General features: G+C 37.4%; 4 protein-coding genes and 1 pseudogene across 28 annotated transcripts; 1 reads left to right on the top strand and 4 right to left on the bottom strand.

The window, feature by feature from the left end:
• Window positions 1-368: 368 nt before the first annotated feature.
• LOC111300903 (alkylbase DNA glycosidase-like protein mag2) lies at window positions 369-3,594 on the bottom strand. Its single transcript, XM_022896487.2, has 2 exons — window positions 2,253-3,594; window positions 369-781 (listed from the first exon to the last, which is right to left on the bottom strand). Exons 1-2 carry the CDS (start codon window positions 3,413-3,415, stop codon window positions 760-762), a joined length of 1,185 nt encoding a protein of 394 aa, XP_022752222.2. The 5' UTR covers window positions 3,416-3,594; the 3' UTR covers window positions 369-759.
• Window positions 3,595-4,301: 707 nt separating this feature from the next.
• On the top strand, window positions 4,302-10,034 carry LOC111310164 (sugar transporter ERD6-like 6). Of its 13 annotated transcripts, XR_016340791.1 has the most exons (21): window positions 4,355-4,696; window positions 4,921-5,003; window positions 5,082-5,387; window positions 5,499-5,561; window positions 5,649-5,738; window positions 5,823-5,882; window positions 5,975-6,040; window positions 6,128-6,193; window positions 6,307-6,382; window positions 7,058-7,122; window positions 7,209-7,301; window positions 7,461-7,541; window positions 7,659-7,743; window positions 8,125-8,171; window positions 8,274-8,336; window positions 8,425-8,484; window positions 8,633-8,698; window positions 8,777-8,836; window positions 9,096-9,281; window positions 9,359-9,473; window positions 9,660-10,034. XR_016340791.1 is itself a non-coding variant. In XM_089758100.1 (20 exons), the coding sequence occupies exons 3-20, from the start codon at window positions 5,190-5,192 to the stop codon at window positions 9,770-9,772; spliced, it is 1,467 nt and encodes a 488-aa protein (XP_089614226.1). In that variant the 5' UTR covers window positions 4,355-4,696; window positions 4,921-5,003; window positions 5,082-5,189; the 3' UTR covers window positions 9,773-9,953. The 13 variants fall into 13 exon arrangements, 7 of the variants coding, with proteins under 7 accessions (XP_022765242.2, XP_089614225.1, XP_089614226.1 ...); XR_016340789.1 differs by having other exon boundaries at window positions 4,302-5,003; XR_016340792.1 differs by having other exon boundaries at window positions 4,302-5,003; window positions 9,133-9,281.
• Window positions 10,035-10,772: 738 nt separating this feature from the next.
• LOC111310091 (3-ketoacyl-CoA synthase 4 pseudogene) lies at window positions 10,773-13,808 on the bottom strand (annotated as a pseudogene). The gene has a single exon (XR_016340788.1). The product of XR_016340788.1 is annotated as a 3-ketoacyl-CoA synthase 4 pseudogene (transcript).
• Window positions 13,809-13,829: 21 nt separating this feature from the next.
• LOC111310332 (uncharacterized) lies at window positions 13,830-17,587 on the bottom strand. 12 transcript variants are annotated; one of them, XM_022909879.2, is made up of 10 exons: window positions 17,444-17,587; window positions 17,199-17,270; window positions 17,039-17,113; window positions 16,724-16,807; window positions 16,227-16,307; window positions 15,528-15,597; window positions 15,362-15,453; window positions 14,642-14,683; window positions 14,467-14,547; window positions 13,830-14,045 (listed from the first exon to the last, which is right to left on the bottom strand). In XM_022909879.2, the coding sequence occupies exons 1-10, from the start codon at window positions 17,468-17,470 to the stop codon at window positions 13,974-13,976; spliced, it is 696 nt and encodes a 231-aa protein (XP_022765614.2). In that variant the 5' UTR covers window positions 17,471-17,587; the 3' UTR covers window positions 13,830-13,973. The 12 variants fall into 12 exon arrangements, with proteins under 12 accessions (XP_022765614.2, XP_022765536.2, XP_089614231.1 ...); XM_022909801.2 differs by having other exon boundaries at window positions 14,437-14,547; XM_089758105.1 differs by having other exon boundaries at window positions 14,437-14,547; window positions 17,429-17,564.
• A 1,303-nt stretch (window positions 17,588-18,890) lies between these two features.
• LOC111310929 (protein RADIALIS-like 3) lies at window positions 18,891-20,010 on the bottom strand. The gene is made up of 2 exons (XM_022910339.2): window positions 19,385-20,010; window positions 18,891-19,169 (listed from the first exon to the last, which is right to left on the bottom strand). The coding sequence occupies exons 1-2, from the start codon at window positions 19,765-19,767 to the stop codon at window positions 19,145-19,147; spliced, it is 408 nt and encodes a 135-aa protein (XP_022766074.1). The 5' UTR covers window positions 19,768-20,010; the 3' UTR covers window positions 18,891-19,144.
• Window positions 20,011-22,080: the final 2,070 nt, after the last annotated feature.

The following is a 22,080-nucleotide window of genomic DNA, read 5'->3' on the forward strand; positions in this document are numbered from 1 at the left end:
GAAGATTTCCAAGTCAAATTGACCAACGCAGCCCAGAATAAGCAGCAGGGACAAATATTAACGTCTTCCAATCAAATGGAACCCTGAGGGTTCAGCAGCGGATCACGAGATCTTGATGATCTTCTCTATCTAATGAATGAGGAATCTGCTTTGAAATCGTCCTGCACCCACCTCCGAGTATATGCTTCAACAGGAATCACACACAAGGATAGATTGATACACTATAAACCTTTGGTAAAATATCCCCGTAACCCAACAGACGCCCTGTCTGTTGTATTAATCTTTGAATTCAGATAATCATTCTTCATCTAGATTTTCTATTTTTCCAGTGTTAAAATCAGAAACCACTATTCTATTGTGGCTCTCAATTAAGTAAGTCGGGCTTTATTATAAATGGTCATTGATTAATTAACAATAGAAGGTTCTGACTTCAAACATGTGTGGCTGTTGCAAAGATTTACAAACATGAAGCCAGAAAATAGACAGTTCAAGAGAAGCAAAGCCACATCCAGCAGTGAATTGCATTCTATTAATGTCCTATACGAGACGGTTGACAACTAAAGCTGGTGTCTTTAGAAAGGCCAAAGATATGGGCAGAGTGTTTATTCAAAATCTCAAAGCTGATTTACGACACCAAAGTTGAAAGAATTTACTGGCTTTCAGAACGATACTTTCACTTGAAAGTTTTCCTTTTAACCGCTTGCCCTTCAAGTAGATCATGGATTGTGACAAATCCCAAACATTCTGTTTCAATGACAGTCATTGCCCCCAAGCACAGGCTCTAGTAAAATAACAGACAGAAAAATCATTAAAAAAGCATAGGAAAGAAATGTTAAAACCAACAAAGTTCAAACTTCAACTATAGGAAGGGTAGATCATCCCAAAAAAGGTAGAAGATTGCATCCAGGGAGTATAAGCATGCATTTTCAGAGAGATAAGTGTAGGAAAACACAAGATCATGGATATAACCTCAAGGTAATTTTTGTCATTTACCATGCAAATCTATAGCATAATTGACTCCACATGGAATCCCAATCTACTAATTTATGAGTAAGGTGGAGGGTATGAAATAGGTAGATTACCCATATACGTGGAGTACTTGGCACAGGAATTTCATGTTATCCCTTTTGCCAAAATCAAACCATTTAGGAGTCCTTGCTAGAAGGGGAGAGGTAGGAGGTTTGATCAATTCAACATGAAAGAGAATAGCTAGATTACCCATATACGTGGACTACTTGGCAGAGGAATTTCAAGTCATCCCTTTGCCAAAATCAAACCATTTAGGAGTCCTTGCTAGAAAGGGAGGGGTAGGAGGTTGGATCAATTCAATATGAAAGAGAGATAATACTAAAAAAGGGTAAGCATAAGCTGACGGTCATACCATGAGACATTAATGAATCTAAACTTGGGGTGAATTTTGGAGTTCATCGATAAACCCAAAAGGATCCCAAGCCAACGCTAATGGGCCACGTGTGTCAAAGTTTTCTCCATTGTGTCTTTCAGCAGCAGAGGTTTGATATGGTAGGAGTATCCCAGGTAAGGAATGAACTATCTCTATTGATATCTTAATATCAATTACAACTATGCTCAAAATTACTTATTTAACTAGGATTCCACATGGAAATTAAACTGAATTCTTTCAACAGAGGATTATAACAATTTAAAAAGTACAGAAAGTTTAAGGCATTTGGAAACCAGTACCTTGTTCAAAATTAAAGAAACAAGTTTAAAAAACGAAGAACATTTCCTTAAGACAAATCCTTACTCAGGCATTTTACCTTGAACTAGCTGTGAAAGAGATGCACCTTCAGAACAAATTAAGTATACAACCAAAGGGGTGGTGCTAAACTGTAGTCAGCGGTAATATTATCTAAAGTTTGCATGGAATTTTAACTATTAGAATTAGAATCCAAATCCTGAAGACTCCAAGACCATCAATATAGGAGAGCTACAGCAATGACCAATATGGAACTTGCATCAAGCCTAATAAATAGCACTAGAAATAAATGTAAGATATGCCTCTTAGTTACTATCAATTTCAAAGCATAACTGTTCAAATGAATCTTCTAAAAGGCACAAAAAGCAACAACAGGCCAGTTCTTAAAATAGATAATGCCAAATGCCTCTTAATTGGCATCAACCCAACTCAGAAAAAGACAAATCTTTTCCATGAAATGCAACTAATACAGATAACACCAAAATATGCAATAAAGCAAACATTTTCTTTTCTAAGAAAGAGGTCATACTCATACCCAAGGTTGAGAATGCTATTAATGGGGTCGAGAAGTCGGGGCTGCTGCTGCTGCTGATGTTGTTGCTGCTCCTCTAGCTGCGGTGGTGGAAGACTAGCAACAGCGACAGCACTTGACGGCGCTCCTTTGGACTCCACAAACCTCCAAAGATAACACGAAGCAACTGATCTGTACGGTCTCCACTTCTCACACAACTGATCCATCTGCGAAGGCCTCGGCAACTCCTCCAAATTGTAGAGGAATTGAACCCCCTTTCGAACCCCGAGATCATTAATCGGCAAAACATCGGGTCTATGAAGCGAGAAGATCATAAACATATGAACCGACCAAGAACCGATCCCATTGACCATAGTAAGCATGGTAAAAAGCGATTTATCGTCCATATTGACAATCGCCGAGTCCGATAATATCCCTGTCCGGTATTTTCTCCCGAGATCATGAAGGTAACTCGTTTTTCGTCCCGAGACACCAATTTGTCGGAGCTGTTGAGGGGCTATGGAAAGAACAGTTTCAGGAACGACACCATTTTCGCCTCCGCAGAGAGCGATGAAGCGAGTGTAGATGGAGTTGCCAGCTTTGAAAGCAAGCTGTTGGTAGAGAATGCTTCGAGTGAGAGCGAGGAAAGGGGTGTGGAAAGTGTCGAAGGTTGGAGGTGGATGGAGATCGATTAAGGATGCGAGGAGGGGATCAGCGTTACGGAGGTGGCGTATGGCGTTTTCGATCTCGCCTTCGCAAGAGAGGGACCGCGCCATGACTCGTGGAACCACCGTTAGGGCTCGATGTGGAGTGAGCTTTGTTTTGGGAGTTTTGGCGACGGTTTTAGGCTGTTCCATTACGGATGTTGAGGAAATCGTAGCTTGTTGGGAGCCATTAGGGTCGGAGTTCGAGTCAGGGGAGAGTTTCCGGATTTTACTAGGCCGTAAAGGGATTTTAGAAGGAGAGGACGAGGTAAGGGGAGAAACATTGGTGAGTTCCATTGGAGCAGAGGTTACAAAGGCGGTAACGACGGTGGTGACGGAGGAAACAGCGGCGGTGGAGGCATTTTTCGGATTTCGAGTTTGCGTTTGAGCTTGGGCTTGGGTTTCGGTTGGGGTGGCAGATGAGTCTTTTGGGGGCTGAGATTGAGCCTGTGGTTGAGGCTGTGCCGGGGTTTGTTCTCCCATGTGAGATCGATAAAAATCTGGGTTATAATCTAGAAATCTGTGGTTGACTAGGGTAACGACGGCGTTATTCACGTTGACGATTGGCGGTGCGTGGCGGGGTTATGGGGAGGAGTGGATGTGGAAGGAAGACATGAGTGAGCAGAGTCACTATAGGAAGACTCGACAAACCTCCAGTGACTGACTTTTAACTTTTTTTATTTAATTTATATAATAAAATTTTCAATCTAAACTGTGTTTTTAATTCGCTTCTCAGTTGTTTCTTCCAACAAGCGTTGCCGCCTCATTGCTTATTGATATTCCACGCTCGGTTACAGCGCGTGCTGTAGCTGCCCACAAAGGATCTATCGACCTAGCCCAATTAAAGAAGGCCGAAGAGAAGCCCAGTTCAGAAACAGGCCACAGGGTCCAGAAGGCAATTCTTACGGGTCCATGTTGTTGGAGTTTAAAGTTTTGAGCCCAATCAGCTAACTTTTTAAGGATGGCAGCCCACCCAGCGGATTTAATCCGATTCATTTAAAATTTTTTTTTTTATAAAATTAAATTTAAATCGAATTATAATTAAAAAATTTGAAATTTGATTAAAATATAATTAAATAAATTCGACCTTAGATTCGATTTATATATAAAATTATTTTTTAATTATTTATATAATTATATATTTATATTTATATATTTAATTTTTATTTATATTTAAAAAATAATATTTTATTAATTTTAAATCAAATGCAATTTTATATAATGTTAAATGGAATTGGAATATAAAATTTTCTAAAAAATTTAAATCAAATTAAATTTAAATATTATAAATATAAAATCTGATTGGAACAAAATTTGGTGTCAATCCGACCCGTTGCATTTTATAGGCAATTGGAATATTGAACCGACCGGTAAAGAACATTTGGCGTTCACATGTCCCACACCAAAACTAGCAGTCTGCTCGACTGCTTTTTTCATTATCAACGGCGGCGACCTCGTTTCCTCGTCAGTTTTTTCATTCATAGTTATCACGTGGATCTTTTCTAAATTACTGATGCAAAGATGACAAAATCAGACAACCTTACCTCAAACAATGCCAACTTCCAAGTTTGTGTTGATTCGCTGAACAGCGAGGGCTGGTAGTTGGAGTTCCAATCAGACAACCAATGTTTTCACTTTTCACTTGTAGACATGGATGGAAGAACATAAGAGTCCAGACTGTTCCAAAGAGGAAAAAAGGAGAAGTTACAAACAAATGGGATTTTTGTTTTCAATCATAGGAACCAAAAACCTTGTTCACTTGTGGTAAATAAAAACCCTTTTTTTTTAAATAAAAAGCTCCTTGATTCTCAAACGATAGAACTAAATGAAGGATTTGAATCAATAACTCTCTCTTTCTCCTCTTGGACATCAGTCTGGAAGACCCCGCAAGAGCAATAAAAACAAGTTAAATTCAGTTCGAGTGAGGTCAGGGGTGACCACATTTATGGTAAGTTTAAGCTGGAACTAACGGTTCTCTTCTATTACAGCAGGGCAAATGGGCTAGGAGACATGATATACACGGTCTGATTCACTGATTCTGATTCACTGATTCTGATTCTTTTTTTTCTTGGTAATGTTATATTATAATCTATAAGTAGTATTTACTTCCTTCTTCCTGGCTTCCAGCTCATAAAATCTTCTCTATCAGGATATCCGATCTACAATTGCTGACAAAAAGGCTCCTTTTCTTCTCTCTGGGTGATCCGCGAGTGTTTGCTTATTGAAAGAGACTGTTGGTACAGAGAAAGAGTGTCAGATGAGTTTCAGGGACGATTATGATTATGGGAGGGGGGATCTACGGAAGCCGTTTCTACATACAGGAAGCTGGTATCGGATGGGTTCCAGGATGGGCTTCAGTGCGCTGGGCTCATCTCAGGCTATTCGTGATAGCTCTATCTCTGTTGTAGCCTGCGTTTTGGTTGTTGCTTTGGGTCCTATCCAATTCGGTTTCACTGTAAGTTAACTTCATTTTCACTTGTTTTGCTTCTTTTCTGATTTAGCTTTAAGTTTACTGTCATTTGAAATAAAAAATGGGAGTTCTGAATTGGGTTTAATTTGTTTGTAGTCTGGTTACTCTTCTCCTACACAATCTGCAATAATCAAGGATCTTGGACTAACAGTCTCAGAGGTAAAATTATTTATTTATTTATTTGGTTTGGTTAACTGAGTGTTCTCTTTGATTTAACTCAGCTAATAAGTCGTATTTTGGGGACAGTTTTCTCTATTTGGTTCTTTATCAAATGTGGGTGCCATGGTTGGAGCAATGGGCAGTGGTCAGATAGCCGAGTATATGGGACGAAAAGGGGTAATCTAGTCACTGGTTTAGCTTCTTATTTTTTTTCTTATTTTGATTTGGATTACTAAGTTTAGCTTCTTATTTTCATTGCAGTCTTTAATGATTGCTGCTATTCCTAATATAATTGGATGGCTTGCGATATCTTTTGCAAAAGTGAGTTCTAATGATTATATTATACAATCTTCACTCGGCTACTTTGGTATAAGATCATTTACACTTACAACAAAGCTTGCTGCATTTTGCAGGATTCATCTTTTCTTTACATGGGAAGGTTTTTGGAAGGTTTTGGTGTGGGAATTATCTCTTACACGGTAACATGGAACTATGCTTTGTTTATTAAAATCGAACTTTTGTGCAAAAACAATGCTGAGCTTATTGATTGTGTTTGTCATGTATAGGTGCCTGTGTATATAGCTGAGATATCACCTCAAAACTTGAGGGGGAGCTTGGGTTCAGTTAATCAGGTTGGCTCTGCTTCTGGCTCTGTTTATCATGACTTCATGAGTGTTTTGATGAATATTTATAGAAGGCTTTAATCATTTCTTAGACTACTCAAACATGCATGTTATCTATGTAGCTGTCTGTCACACTTGGAATAATGCTGGCCTATCTGCTGGGACTTTTTGTTGAGTGGAGGATACTTGCAGTTTTAGGTAATAATCTGACAGCTTACTTCTCATGAATGCATCATTTGTTGAAAACAGTTTCTTTTCTTCATCTTCTTGTCTTGTCAAGATCAGTTAACTGTTATTGTTGGAAAAAAATGGATTTCTCATGGACATCAGTCCTGGTAGACAGTTAGCAGCTTGGGAGAGCTGTTCTGGACACTATTTCAATGTGTCGAAAAATTCATTCCGGTTTAGAGTTGGTTGACGATTGAAATTTAAGGCTTGTGTTTGACTTAGAAAGGAAAGAATTCCAGTTGGTTGCTCACTTGTTTCATTTTTTAGTTTTTTAATAAAGATTTCAAATTCAGAGAATGGTCTCATATGGCTTCATTTGAATATTACTTCTCTAGCCACTTCTTTTGTTGTGATAATCAACTTTCTCCTGCACATTGCATAGTGGTTTTTGAAGCCTTGACCAACAAAGTTTTTGAGATTCGAACATTCTAAGCCTGTTACTGCTCATTTTCAGAGGAGGACACCTTGCATCTCAATTAATTGTTATATTGCTTTAAATCACTACTTGAAGTCATTCCTTCCTCTAAAAATGGGAAAAAGTGAAGAAAAACTTTAGAATTTAAAGTTACTCGATGATGGAAATAGGAAAATATTCACAATCGACTATTTTTACTGATGGAAATTTCTAAATTCATTCTTTGTCAGGAATACTTCCATGTACAATTTTGATACCCGGTCTATTTTTCATTCCAGAATCTCCTCGATGGCTGGTAAGCTTGAGAAGTAGGTTGTCACTCAAGCATGCTCACATAGATAGTTATGATCACCTGATTCAAGTTTCCTTTCCTAAGTTTAGGCAAAAATGGGTATGACAGAAGATTTTGAAGCTTCTTTGCAAGTTCTCAGGGGTTTTGATGTTGATATTTCAATTGAAGTGAATGAAATCAAGGTAATAATAAGAAGTTAAACAGCATTTTTTCGATTGCAGTGGTCTGCCATTTCTATGTTTGCAAGTTCTTGCTCAAAACTTCTAATTGTTTTGTACGTTCTTCTCCTCAAATGACTACTTCAGTTATTTATTATTATCATTATTATTTTAACTTCACAGAGGTCTGTAGCATCAACAACTAGAAGAACTACAATTCGGTTCGCAGAACTCAAACGAAGGAGATGTTGGTTTCCGTTGATGGTATTTTAATTGCTCACAAGTTTTATTCTAACTTTCCATTAATCTGAACTGTCCTAGGTCTTGATAGCACCAGAAACAAAAGGAACCTAAGTGGTTTCATGGGCCAATATCTTTCAGGTTGGAATTGGAGTACTTATGCTGCAACAGCTTTGTGGCATTAATGGTGTTTTATTCTATTCCAGTACCATTTTTGAAGATGCTGGTAAGCTTAAGCTTGTTTCTCCTCTTATAGAAACATTTGCCAGACAATAATTGTTGAAAATTTTTATCATTAGTGTTGGTTATTTCTTTATACAATTAGCAGTACGTCGATATGCTTCCCCTTTATCACTAATTTTGTCTTTGCCGGGGTTGTGATATTAGTAGGCCTTGTTTTACTATATTGTCTCCTCGGTGTGTTGGCGTACAAGTCTGCAGTTTGCTTATGCTTATGCTTATGCTTATGCTTAAATTTTTAATCCTTCTGTTTGCAATTTTGCTGGCTTTACCTGACTATTCTTTTTCATCTTCTTTTTATATCACAGTACATACCATAAGTTTGATGTTCAAGTTAAAAGGCTTAACACAATTTAACCTTGAGCAGGGGTTAAATCAAGCAATGTAGCTACCTTTGGAGTTGGTGCAATTCAGGTATAGCTTGAAGAAATGCCACACCTTTTTCTTTGCATCAAAATTTTCAGTCCATAATGAGAACTTTTGAAATATTATGATCATCGGAATTATGCATACTAGGTCATTGCTACTGCTGTAACCACATGGTTGGTGGACAAAGCAGGGCGCCGTCTTCTGCTTATAGTAAGTTTATTCTAATTTCATTTTCCATACGTTGTTGGTAATGACCTAGCACCAAAAGAGATTATTGTTTGCCCTTTACTTATTTCAGGTCTCCTCTTCTGGAATGACTCTCAGCCTCCTAGTTGTGGCAGTATCATTTTTTTTAAAGGTAATAATATAGTGGATTCTGTTGACAATAACCCCCGCGAAAAAAAAAAAAAAAAAAAAGAAGTAACCTGAAATCTCTATATGATTCAATTGTATTGAAGTTTCTATTTGTTTTACCAAAATTATCACCATTTTGATAATTGATCCAGGATGTCGTATCTAGTGACTCTAGCCTTTACAGCATTACGGGCATCTTGTCAGTAGTTGGAGTTGTGGTATGTTACTTTTCCTTTTCTGATACTGTGTTATTGCTAAAATGCAATTGTAAATTGTCTAATTTGTTCATCTTTCAGGTCATGGTGGTTGCCTTCTCTCTCGGAATGGGGCCCATTCCTTGGGTTATAATGTCAGAGGTATCAGATGTTACATTATTTAGCATCATCTTTCATCCAGTGAATTGATAGACTATGCTTACTTTTGTCAAATCTGCTGAAATGGGTGGCAGAAGTGCCAATCATCTAACTCTAAAAATCTGCAAGCTGTACGTTGCTAATAACATCATCATTTTATCAAACACAAACCAACTGTTTAACAGTAAAATTTTGGTTTCTGATGTTTTCACTCAATCTGGAAAGTGGTCATTACTGTTTAACCCTGGTTAACTTTGTATAGTTGAACTCCCAAAGAATGTGTCGCTGTTAAACTGCAGACTGCAGTCCAGAACTTTGACTACTAAAATTGAAGTTGACAAAATAGCTTGGTGATGTTGGATGTTTGCTGGTTATGAAATTACTGTGGATCCATTTCAATCATTTTACTGCTTGAACTTGCTCTTTTGGAAAATCTTCTACATGAGTGGTGAGTATGGTAGAAAATGATAACCATGATCTCCCTTTTAAAGTTGCATCTCCTAATATATGCTCATTTCCCATCAGATTCTGCCGATAAATATCAAGGGTCTTGCTGGAAGCATTGCAACACTTTCCAACTGGTTCATTGCTTGGGTGGTTACAATGACTGCCAACCTGCTTTTAGATTGGAGCAGTGGAGGTACCTCTCTCTCTCTCTCTCTCTCTCTCTCTCTCTCTCTCTCTCTCTCTCACACACACACACACACACACACACATCCACATCCACACCAGATGATTGACAATATGACAAAAAGCAAAAACCAGAATATCAAAATTAGGCAGTGTTTAGAAGATCATTAACTCAACCTCCCTTCACCTTTGACAGGAACCTTTACGATTTACATGCTTGTCAGTGCTTTCACTATCGTATTTGTGACCCTTTTTGTACCTGAGACAAAGGGAAGAACACTGGAAGAAATCCAATGGTCTTTCAGATGAGCTTTTCTTCTCCTTATTTCATTTTTTTCTTGGAAGAAGCCCATTTCCTGCAGTTTCCATTTTGTGATGATCTCACAGATCTCTAGGTGTATAATTTTTGTTTGCAACCATCTTACTTTGGCATAGAAAAGGAATATTCTCTAGCCAGCATCTTCTGTTCCTGGCTTGTGTTCTAGATGGCTCATATTTCATCCTCAAACAAATATCTGTATTGTCTGCTTATTGGAATGATTAATTCATTTATATTCTTTCGAAGGGCAAATTGCTTTCGCTCTCATTTTGACATATAGACAGAGAAGGCAAGGTAATGGGCATCAAGGTTTCGAAACTCAGTCTTTAAACAACGGATACGATTCACCAATTGCATGTGGTCATGTTTTCAGTGTCAAGAAATCTGATATTTGTACGTGTCATTGAGTTTTTCTCCATCTTTTGATATGAAGATATGAAATTGTTAAGTAGGAGAGTAATTGTCTGATAGTAGACTGATGTGAAAAGACTGAGCAAGATGGGGAATCATTCCTTGAACGAAACTGTTGCGAAATGAAGGTGGTAGATGCCCTTCACACTAAACCTTAGTAAAGAGTAACTATGGTTCAATATGGTCTTTTTCATGTTTTAAATTTTCTTTCTTCTCCCTCGTCCCCATCCAATCACAAACCTATAAAACCTGACAGCAACCCCAGATATCCTTCCCCTGGTTTGGTCAAATTTTCTGTTATTATTACGGGCATGGATCGCAGGCCATATACAATGCGTTCAGCTACACGAGTACCTTGGTCATTATTGCTTCATTAAGAATACATGTTTTGACCCAATAAGAATCAGCAGGAAAGCAAGGACCACTTATCAATTATTGCCATCGTGATGCTTTCCACTTTTAGCCACAGCACAATGGTCTGCATAAATGAAATCTGTAAAAAAACCTAACATGCACTCACCAATAATTGCAATAAATATTTGTCCCTACAGTAAAAAATGAAAACCTTGAGGGCAAGGATTAGTCTGGAAATGCGATGATGGCACATTGATGAAAATTTCAATAAATGTAAGTCTCAACGAGGTGAATGACTAATAAAAACATGGAGAATATAGTACAAAATAAGCTAGTCTCACATGATGGTACTCCAGACATGCATACACGTGCAACAGAACGACACACAAAGGTAACCTGTCTGAATGTAGAATCTAACTCAAAATGTTGCTCGGCTAGGTGGTTATTTTCACAGGATAGTTATCAATGCAATCTTCCCAAGGACCATTACTAGATGGCTTGACATTCCGAAGTGCTTGCCAGACTGCACTATTACATTTGAAACCACTTCCAAAAGCAATTTGCCAGACACGGTTGTGCTTCCGCATCCTCCCCTTGGCCTCAGTATATGCCAATTCATACCAAATGGAGCTTGAAGAAGTATTTCCAAATCGATGGAGAGTCATTCTAGAAGCCTCCACATGTATCGGTAGCAGCTGCAGATTCTTCTCCAGCTCATCAATCACAGCCCTCCCACCAGCATGTATACAGAAATGATCAAATGCCAACTTGAAATCCGGAATATAAGGCTTGACACTGGAATTGAACAATTTCTTCACTAACAAAGTTGTGAAAAACAAAAGCTGCTCACTGATTGGCAGCACAAGAGGACCCAAAGTAGTGATATTTGTTTTTAGTGCACCTCCAGCTATTGCCATCAAATCTTTAGACAACGAAACACCCGTCTTCCCTGCATCATCCTGTTCCTGATACACACACCTAAATGCCTTATCATCTGCTCCACGATGAGTCCTCACCACATGAATAAGCTTATACTTTGCCCAGCTCCTATCCTTAGACTTATTCGAAAGCAAAACAGCTGAACCCCCAACGCGAAACAAACAATTGGGTATCAACATAGACTTCTTGTTCCCAAAATACCAATTCTGAGTAATATTCTCAGTACTCACAACAACAGCATACGTATTCCTATGCACCTGCAACAAATCCTTTGCAAGATCTACCGCGATCACCCCAGCGCTACACCCCATCCCACCTAGATTAAAGCTCCGAATATTTCCCCTTAGCCTATACTTATTCACAATCATAGCCGACAAGGAAGGCGTTGGATTAAACAAACTACAATTCACAACAAGAATACCAATATCCTTGGGGTTGATATTTGTGTTCCGGAAAAGAATATCCAATGCCCCAAACATAACCTCCTCAGCTTCTTCCCTCGCCGCCGCCATGGATGGCGTTGGAGGAATATTATGCATTGCTTTTGGCACATAAGTCTCTTCTCCGAGCCCCGAGCGCTCCAATATCTTGCGCTGGAACTCGAGAGACAATTCATCGAAATCACCGGTCAGCCTGGAGTGTTCCATGAAACGACCATGGGGAGCTTTAAGATGGTCAGGAGCATGATAACAAGAATAATCGACAAGGTAGACGGGTCGGGGTCGGGTCATGATATAGACTGTTAACCCGAACACTAAAATAGCAGAGCAAATGATTATGCTGACTAGATTGTATTGAAGGTGAATCCATAAGTGGCGTAAATCATCGAGATTCATTTGAGAAACTTCGATCGAAATCACCGCGACCAGAGGGATAAAGCAGAGGGTCAAAAGATTGGAAATTAGATAGTGGTATCCCAATTTTACGTACTTGAGATTGACACTTTGAAGGAAATCCGGTAGCCTTCGAGGTTGTTGGATCTGAACACCGAATGACCCATTTCCCGATCCACCATTTGTGGTGGCTACGCCTCCTTGGTTCATGGTGCCGACCTGGTCTGTTAATAATGAACCGAGGGGTGTGACAGGGTTTTGACGGTTATGTAAAACTCGTAAATTTTCAGAGTGGTAACAGGTGTTTTTTGGGACTGACAAAATCTAGAACTAAATTTCCAACCGGACTCCAATGTTTAAACTTTGTTCTGAAAACTGGAAGCTTTAGAGAAAAGAAGGGTAAAGATGGGAATCTAATGCAAGACGTGCGTGTTGAAGGTGGACTCCTTTCCTGTGGCGTGGTTTTCATCATTGCTAACAGGTTACTATTATTAAAGATTGGTTTTTTTTTTTTTTTTCACATATTTTGTTAAACATCCACGTGAATTTTCATGGCTTGGAATGATTCTGTTTTTAGTACTCTTATCAAAATGCCAGCTCTGATAATAACTGAGGCTGTAGTTAAATTACTACTACCAAACTGCCAACCCCGCTTGGGAAAGGTACGTTAATGGAAATATCGCGGGCCAGCTGGGTTGCGTCAGAGAAACAGCCGTCGAGGTTTATTACCAAGAAAATTGTCTCCGTCCATCGACATTGTTGCTAGTATTATTTTTTTTTTCTTTGTTGTTAAATCATACATTGGTATATTGATTCATAGGGCGGCGAAAGTCGTTCTTCTAGATTTCGCCTTACGTCTATGGACAGGAAATATGTTTGATCAAGTGACGGAAGCCTGGAAAATTGTCAAAGATTGAGATAATTTGGCACAAGAAAACCTGCTTGGACATTGACTTTGCTTCCTGAATCTTTGCCCTACCTGGGAAAAGTTCACTATCAAATTAGATAACTTGGGTCTGCATATTTCGCTCTGTAATCAGCTTTGACACTGATTTGATTTGACTATGGCGGGCTTTGACGGTAGCATCTGGTTTTAGAAATTGGAACTATGGAGCTGACAAATAATTATGCAGACCAGCCTTGCTCGATGTCCACTGGCTAGTGAATCAAACATATTTCACTTGCCTGGGATGCGATTGGCTTCTAGTTTGTTATTGGTATAGCTCGCAAAGCCAATGTAACACGATCAGGAAGATGCTGTCCCTTCAGAAAGCCATCCACCGGCTTTCTTAGTTCTCTTTTAGTTTTTAATCCCTTTTTTTTTTTTAATTTCCTCTCATTTGTACTTTTTATTCTTCATTGTAGTGATCGAATTCAACTAGTAGTCCAGTAATATGATCATACGATCAGAGAGCTTATAAATGCATCTCAAGGGGCATTGACAATATGTAGCCTTTCTTTACACAATGTCTGCCCTTCGACAACTTTTGGCGTCAAAAATAGAGCACAATTGAGGTGGGAAAAGTTGATTTATCAGAAGTTCAGAGCAGTAACACATTTGTGGGCTGTGGCAAAGTAAAATATCAACACACACTATCAACTGAACAGAATAAATGCGAAAGAGCTCCAATAATAGAATCGAATGATGCAGCTGCTAGAGGGCTTCCTTTATGAGTTTCTGCGTGAGAGCTTTGGGCAATCCCATCACACTGTCTGTTGTCCCTACCTGCAAAGATACCAAACGAAATCTTATCTACCTCTGATGTCAAAATATAATTTTTCAGTTAGTGAAAATCCAGTAGCTACCAAACTAAAAGATGCTGTTCAGATTGGATGCGCGGACAAACGGAATCCAATCTAAGATTACTACGTACTAACTACTTTGAGAGTTTTGAAAAAGGCTTGTGGGGGCTATATATCAAGGCATTTTATCAAGCTATTCGTTACAGAAATATTCATGCATTGCCCAAGATCACATGTTTAAGTAGAACATGTCGATTTTGCAAAGTACAGACAACTTGAAGCAAGAATCATGTTCACTAATTCTTGCCTCCAGTTTTACAAAGTTGCACATCCTACACTAACGTAAATTATTTGCTAATTGGTTAGTTCGTTACCATGTGATTCACAGAAATAATCAAACTAACCACTTGTTTAACATATGGCTTTATCAAAGGATGCTCAATAATCAGTCCTCCAGCAACATGTAATACGGTCCCTTCCTCAATCTGAACAACGAGAAAGAAAACAGATAAAGAAATTCATTTAGCTCATGCAATAAGCAAAATGAGGGGGAAGAACAAAGAAGAAGAAAACTCTTACCAGTTTCTCAATGATCTCATCTGGTATTTCATGGAAATATATCTACATGGCATCAAAAATGAAATTAAAAAATATGTTAAGCCAAATTATTAATATGCTTTTCTCACCCTTACAATAAGTATCAAGTGCCTAAATCAGCATTAGCATAATTCAAGCTTCCGATTCCTACACAGTGCAGATCTCTCTAATGACTCTGTTTTTTACCCCTTCAGGTACATAATGAATATGGTGACATAACATGCAAAAGTAGGTAGAGTAAAAGGCATCTTTCATTACTATTTCACATGCATTTGATGCTCTTTCTGTGGCTACCATAGGTTGATGCAACTACTGATAATTTGACTAAAAAGCCTGAAGAAATATTGCCAACACACACACAAGGATCGAAAGGATGTTGGAACAGGAGTGGCGTTTCAATCCAAAACATTTTCAGTCTATATATTCCTACATGAAAACAGTGTTATAATATATTCGTCACACATGTTAGGGTTCTTAAAAGACATTGTTCTCCTGATGGAACACCCTTCACTAGGTACTTGACACAGCAGGGGAAAGAACATAAATACATGAAGAAATTACACAACTACCACATCATTTAGTTTATGTTGCTCAGATGTTCTCCGTTCATTAACAACACAAAAGTTTGGTAATTATTCAAGCAGGTGCCAAGATTTCTTGTTTGGCCAAAATATTCAAATCAAGAATGAAAGCCATTAATACCTCCACTCTATCCCATGCTCCTTTTCTGAATCCGGTTTTAAGGTTCGTAACAAGAACAGACCCCACAGTTGCAGCATGCCCACCCGAATAGCCTGCACAATGGTTAATCATTAAAGTTTTGAAAGCGTAGAAGAGTAGCGATTGGACTGAAAATATTAACACAAACCTTGTATAAATTCACGTGCTTCTTTCTCATTGGCTGGTTTTTCCCTCACAACACCTTCATAGATCACCACCTCGAGATCATTTAACAATAACAGTAAGGAATAAAAGTGGAAGAGTTATTTTTTCTACAAGATGAAAATATTAAATATGTCTATGCTTACAAGCATGAATTTTCACCAATTGCCATCTATATTTGAGGATACATTGTGCAAATATATTTAGGCACACAAAACATCAGTGCAAGATATGTCCACACAGTAGTCCTGCATAATTTACAAATTATCTGGTTTCTTTCACAAAGAAAGTACTTCTAGCTTAAAGGCAAACGTAAATCTGATTAATTGTGAGTGAGACATTGGTTTGAAAATAGTGGGGTCAAAGGAATCCACACTAATTAAGCAAAGGAAAAAATGCCTTGCAGCATTCATATAAAGAAGCATTAAAATTATAAGGACCCACTGAAAGGTTGTAGGGTGGATTTAATTAACCTACATATGATTTAGGCTTTAACTCCATTCCAAAGAGCCAAATAACATGTGTCACAGAAATAAAATAGATTTTTATCATTAAAGAAAGGGTTTATGGTGGCAATAGATAACTTATAAACTGTTCTTCAAAAGTTTGACACATGCAACACAGACTGTATCCATAATTAAACATGTCAGGAAGTTTGAAGCATATCAAAGGAATAGATTTATACTTGGTCAGAAGTAATTAGCAACGTTGGATCTGCTTCCTTTATGTAATCACCAACGGGGCCCCTGTGTAAGATGGCTTCTGCCTGAGACATTTTCACCAGCTAAGCGTATACCAAGACAATACAATGCAGCAAGCAACAGCAGCAGTGGAAACAGTAAATATAAAGAGCATGCATGTAAGTGAATCAAACAGGAACATAGAAAAGCCGCACTTTAAATGTGTATGTTTGTAGGAAACTTGAATAGTCCCTTATTAAGGCCCACTCTTATTCTTTTGCAAAGATGAGAAATATGATTCAACCTAGGCAGCCCATTAGCCTTAAGTTGCAATTAAATCATGAAACTGGAGCCCTAAATAGCACTTATGCCATTGATATTGAAACAGATGATTTACTTTGTCCAAAAATATATCCTCGGACCATAGATGGCATTTGGTGAAACCATGGCCAATTGCCTAAAAGGGGAGCACGGTCGGTAACTAAACAAAGTCAAGACATACTGTGTCAGCAGCAATCAAAATAGTTGGTATCTCATCCTTCTCTTGATTATCGATAGTTTGTAGCTTTGATAAAATGGAATCAGCCTGAGATATCATTCACAGTAAAATCAATAAAAGAAACTCGAAAAATCCCATCTCCAATTTGACATCCTAAAACAAAGAACTAGACAATAAACACACCCACAAGCACATAAAAAAGGATAAAACACTGCTCAAAGCAAAGAAACATGACATCAATTTTAGGCTCTAAAATTTTTCTGTCAATCAAAACAATCATTCCAAATAAGCACTCCACCATTAAGTAAAAAACAGAACCTTTGCTTCAGCAAGAGCCATGACCAAATCTTCCGGGTTCTCCTTTCTGATACCCTTCTCATCAACATCTGCACTCTATAGAAACAACCAAACTGAAACTTTTTAATTGTTCTAATAAATTAGTGACATTGAAATTTCCTACAGATATGAAAATTACTACCATTAGTGTGAATTCATATCCCATTTCAGCTAATATTTTACGACGAGCTATGGAGGAAGATCCTAATATTATCTGCATTACAATAACAATTAATCAGTTAAATTTTCAACAGAGTTCCAAAATTTTTGGAAAGCAATATTTCTTCTTCTTTTTTTTTTTTTGGATTTAATTCTTGATATAAAATTTTTAGGACAAGACAACAAAAACAAAGATACTTTCGAGTAACCGACCGGTTTTCCTCGTACCTTGAACGGACAACTTTTGTCTTCCATTTTAGTTTTGTCTTCACAAAGATCGAGCGAACGAGCGATTGTAAGTAGAGAGAACAGTCAGAGAACGAAGCAAAGAGGCGGCGTGGTGGGCGTGTTTTGTACGCGGACTGAAATGGGACCCTGGACTCGACCCCTAATTGTCCGTCCAGGGCACAGATTATGGGCCATTCAGCCCACTAATAAGGCTAATTGACAAAGCGAAATTTGTTCTTCGTGGAAGCCCAAGTCCAAGCCCAAATCCATTAAGACAATTGGCAAGGAAAAATGGGGAAAATTTTTTAAAATTTTTTTTATTTATTTGACTACTCAATTTTGAGGAAAAACCAAAATACCCCAATGAGAAAATTAAATAAAAAAAGCTTAAAATGGTATCAATATGTGATAAGCTTAGAAATTTACGTTAATTCTTAATAAAAAAATATGGTTTTTCTATAAATTTACATAATTAATTAGAAAATAAAATCCATCTCTCAGGAATTTGTAAAGAGGAGTTGAAGGATTACGTGTAGCTTAAAATTTTCAATAAAAAATTAATTATCAAATTTAAAACTTCTTCAAATGAACCACTTTTTAGATTGAATGCTATCAGACAATTATTATATCAAATTATACATAACTTATTCACTAAGTTTAATTAATTGGGCCCAAAGATGCATCAAAATGCATGAATCATAGCCTCTAGTTTCCTTAAGGCAGGATATTACTGCTCCATGGGATAATATCTTTGTTAATTAATTTCTAAAGCATCTAAAGCTAATAAAAATTCCATTGAGAGAGGGAAAAATAAGAAATGAAATACATGAGTAATTCGAGATTTAATCTAATTAATTTATATGATCATTCTTAAATGATAACATTCAATATTTTTTATTTTTTTTTATCTTTAGATTATTGCTTGTTTAATATAAAATATATATTTATTATACTTGCAAACGTAAAATTATCTTTAGATTACTGTCTTTTTTATATAAAATATATATTTATTGTACATGCAGACGTAGAATTCTACGTGTGTATATGCAGCAGAGAACTTCGATGGCTTACCAAAGTTGAACCAATTATTAATGGAAATGATTTAACCGAAGGGGAAATGGATTTTGCTTAGATATGACAACTCCCCGGCCTCTTTATTTCTCTTTAAACAAAAAAAAGTGACTTTCCGTATTTCCCACATTGGACGGTATTTAAAAAAAGATTACTCTATGTTTAGGTTAGGGCCAAGGCCGTCTAAATTTTAATATTTCAACCTTTTTTGTTTCTGTTTATGGATATGAATATCTAAGTATTAATTTTACACAAAGCCTATGTATTTAATTATATAATATAGTTTTTAGAATTCAGTTCTGATTATTTCTGCATTAAGGTATTGCCGGATACGATCTGAATGTATCTACGTATGGTCAGATAGAAGACAGAAACATTAACCAGAGGATAATATATCATTAAAAACAGGAGCATTACATAGAACTTTGAGCCATGTACCAATGCTATGATCAGTTATGAGTCATACTTGGTACATATAACGAAGCACATATATAAAACAAGTACAGGAAGGTACAACTACGATCAGGAAATGAAAGAGAAACAAGAGCAATAATATATCTGCTTCTTGTTGCGCGGGGCTGCATTTGCTTTATTAATGGTTGTTTCCACCGGCCGATTCTGGTTCATGCTTCACTGAAGCCTGAGATTCCTCATCCTGCAGGAGAACAGAAGAGATATATATCAGTCATATGGCCATGTGGAAATACTAAAATTCATACCAAATAATGTTTGAAACTTGTCCTTTTGACTTACGTGGCTCAACGCTAGCCATGCATTTAGTTAGTATTGCATCAAGTATAAGTGAAAAAACCGGAGAAAAAAGGTCTGAAGAGCGGGAATTAAGTTAATTGGTACTAGTAATGGTAATACCTTTGTTCTTCATCCATGAAATTGCATCCTTTGTTCCCTCCTGCTTTCTTATAAGGGGGTAAGGGCACATGGCCTGCCTCAATCTGCTTGATGTCTTCGACAAGATTCTCATAATGCATCTTCACTTCCTCCACAGTTTTCCCTCCAACTGCCTTGGCTAGATTGTGCCAGCGGTCTGGAGTATCCTTGTCATAGATAGCCAAAGCATTCTCAAACAACTTGTTTTGCTTTGGTGTCCAGCTCGAACCAGAGGCCATTGCAGAAATAACTACAGTGATAATAATTACAATAATAACAATCAAAAAGGTCAGAGAAAATTCAAAAAAGAGAAAGAAATACAGAAGATTGTATGCGCAGAAGAGACCGTCAATGCTGCTCCTCATATAGTAGAGGGAGGAGAGAGAAAAGGAAGAGAGAAAGGGAGGTTTGGAAATGGTGGGCCTGTGGGCTTCTGTCTGGTACTTGAGCTGTTGCTTTCCTTGCAAAACAGCTGGACTTTGTAAGAAACTACGTGGTTTTACTTTTGTTTCCGAGTTAATTTCATGGATTCGCCCTAGACTAAACCTCAAGAAACATAATTCCTGTCCTGGTCGGTTTTTATTTATCAAAGAATATTTCTTCCTATTTCAGTCTCTTTTTTCCTCGCACATTAATAATCATTACTAACCATACATTATCAGTTGGCTAGCTATCTGGGATTCTGTTTATATTCATGGATGAATTCAGCCTTCGCAGTCGCCACAGGCTGGAAAATTTTACTCATTAGTGCCACGTAATGCACCAGACTCGAAGTTTCCCTCATGATAAATGTGCTCAAACTGATTTTTTTTTTTTTTTGCGGGGGGGAGGGGGGGGGGGGACAACATTTCACAGAAAGGATCAAAATACATGTATTTATGGTGTTAAATCTGCGGCTAAGGTTAGATTTTTTGGCTGAATATTGTGTCCAAATCCCAAACCCCTTTTTCCCAGATATGGTACTAATTGATTCCTTATTTAAACTTAAAATATTGTGTACAACACTTCACACTTGAATTCAAAGGAATACTTACTATAAGGTTCTCAGATTTCCAAAGTCAGATTTGCATGAAACTTGTTTAAACATTCAAGTAAACGTATCTATATCAAGAAAATCTCTTCCAAGTGAAGTTATCGAAAGTACTTTCACTAAGCGATCAAGTTAAAGTACCAAGTGTATACAGAAGTAAGCAACAGCCTTCATCAGGTGGGTCCAGAGTTAATCCAGCGGCTGTGCTCTTCAGCATTCACGGGTGCACCATTGCTAACCAGTGAAAATCTTCACGTTTGAGAGTGCTGTCGAGCTGTATTCAAAAAAAAGTCCCCTTTTTAGTTTTTTCTTTTTAGGTGTTTCTCCGTTGTGAATTAATCTTAAAACATGACACTGGCTGCCCTTATTTTTACTCGTTAGTCTCTTCTCAATAACAATATTCCAAAACTTTTTAGCTGGCTGCTAGATCTTTCCGTACAATTTTGTACTTTTTTTTCTACTGAAAAAAATCAACAGGTGTATCTCTTTTTACCGTGTAAAACTTTGCAGCTCTGCTGTAACAATCTGTCAGTTCTAGATATTGTGGTAAAATTCTTCTTCTTTTTTTTCACTTTATTCAGTTGTTTGTTTGTTTCATTAATTTAGACCAATTATTAAAGGAAAAACAGCGTAATTATTGAAGGAAAAGGAAATAAATTCATACTGATCCTTGGAATCTATGGGTTTTTGGATTCTGGAAGGATAAGCATTGGAATGCTAGCTAAGTTTCATTCAAATTAGCATTTCTGTTTTCATAGGCTGCAATCAAATTTTTTGAGCAATTAAAATGTTGGTTAATTTAAAGCAGTCTCTACTTCTACACCGAAAATCAAAACAATCTTCGCATAATTATTGACATTTTCTTCTATCTTCTAATACAAATTAATGTGGATTCTTACATTGTAGCAGCTATAGTTTAGCTGTCATGACTTGTCGATTTTAAAAGAACTTAATTAAGCATTTGAAACTCGATAGTCCACTATCTCCAGCTAGCTTTTGGCATATGGGTCATAAGCCTAAGCTAGCAAATGATTGTGTCTGACAAGATAAGAGTCATAGTCTTGTGGTGATTATACCAAGCATGTCATGCATTTTACTTGACAGTGTCAATGCTGGAAGTAAACCTATTAGAGTCGTGGACAGATCTTGTATCTAAACTCCCTGGAAACCACCATGTTGTCCCATAATTAATCACTCATGTTCATGTACCCTAAGGGAACAAAGGCTAATCATAGATTTGATCTCAAGTAAGTTCAGTAATTGCTGGTAGTGGGCCAGGCAAATGTTTCACTTTTGAACAACATGATCCTAGAGCAACATAAGAGCAGCCGAAAATAGCCACTGGATCATATGTTGAATTGATCCAGGATGGACGTAAGCTAACTGATCATACTACTATATACTAGTCCTATAATTAGTTTTAGCTTGAGTCATGATTTATACGACCATTATATGCTGCAGTGTTATCGGTCATAGAGCCATGCTTGCACCCGGTACCTCTTTGACGCTTACTGTCAAACTTTACAGGCTGCTAAATATAGCACACTTTCGTTATAGCCCAACAAATATTTTAAACATATAGTAGAAAAAATTCTTGAAAAACCAGTTGATCATAAATGAAATGGTTAAAATTCATTAGTGCTCTTTT

The sequence above is a fragment of the Durio zibethinus genome, chromosome 3, assembly GCF_047325235.1.
Source record: "Durio zibethinus cultivar Kanyao isolate XHJ-2024 chromosome 3, ASM4732523v1, whole genome shotgun sequence".
In the NCBI taxonomy this organism is placed as follows: domain Eukaryota; kingdom Viridiplantae; phylum Streptophyta; class Magnoliopsida; order Malvales; family Malvaceae; genus Durio; species Durio zibethinus.

Coding starts and splice junctions, on each gene's coding strand:
- LOC111300903 (XM_022896487.2), bottom strand. CDS start 3,415: ATGGGAGAACAAACCCCGGCACAGCCTCAACCACAGGCTCAATCTCAG. Junction 782..2,252: donor AATAGCATTCTCAACCTTGG/GTATGAGTATGA, acceptor TTATTTTACTAG/AGCCTGTGCTTGGGGGCAAT.
- LOC111310164 (XM_089758099.1), top strand. CDS start 5,190: ATGAGTTTCAGGGACGATTATGATTATGGGAGGGGGGATCTACGGAAG. Junction 5,739..5,822: donor AGTATATGGGACGAAAAGGG/GTAATCTAGTCA, acceptor TTTTCATTGCAG/TCTTTAATGATTGCTGCTAT. Junction 8,699..8,776: donor TGTCAGTAGTTGGAGTTGTG/GTATGTTACTTT, acceptor TTCATCTTTCAG/GTCATGGTGGTTGCCTTCTC.
- LOC111310332 (XM_089758105.1), bottom strand. CDS start 17,470: ATGGAAGACAAAAGTTGTCCGTTCAAGGTACGAGGAAAACCG. Junction 17,114..17,198: donor GATATGAATTCACACTAATG/GTAGTAATTTTC, acceptor TTGTTTCTATAG/AGTGCAGATGTTGATGAGAA. Junction 15,454..15,527: donor AGCACGTGAATTTATACAAG/GTTTGTGTTAAT, acceptor ACCATTGTGCAG/GCTATTCGGGTGGGCATGCT.
- LOC111310929 (XM_022910339.2), bottom strand. CDS start 19,767: ATGAGGAGCAGCATTGACGGTCTCTTCTGCGCATACAATCTTCTGTAT. Junction 19,170..19,384: donor TTCATGGATGAAGAACAAAG/GTATTACCATTA, acceptor GTTCTCCTGCAG/GATGAGGAATCTCAGGCTTC.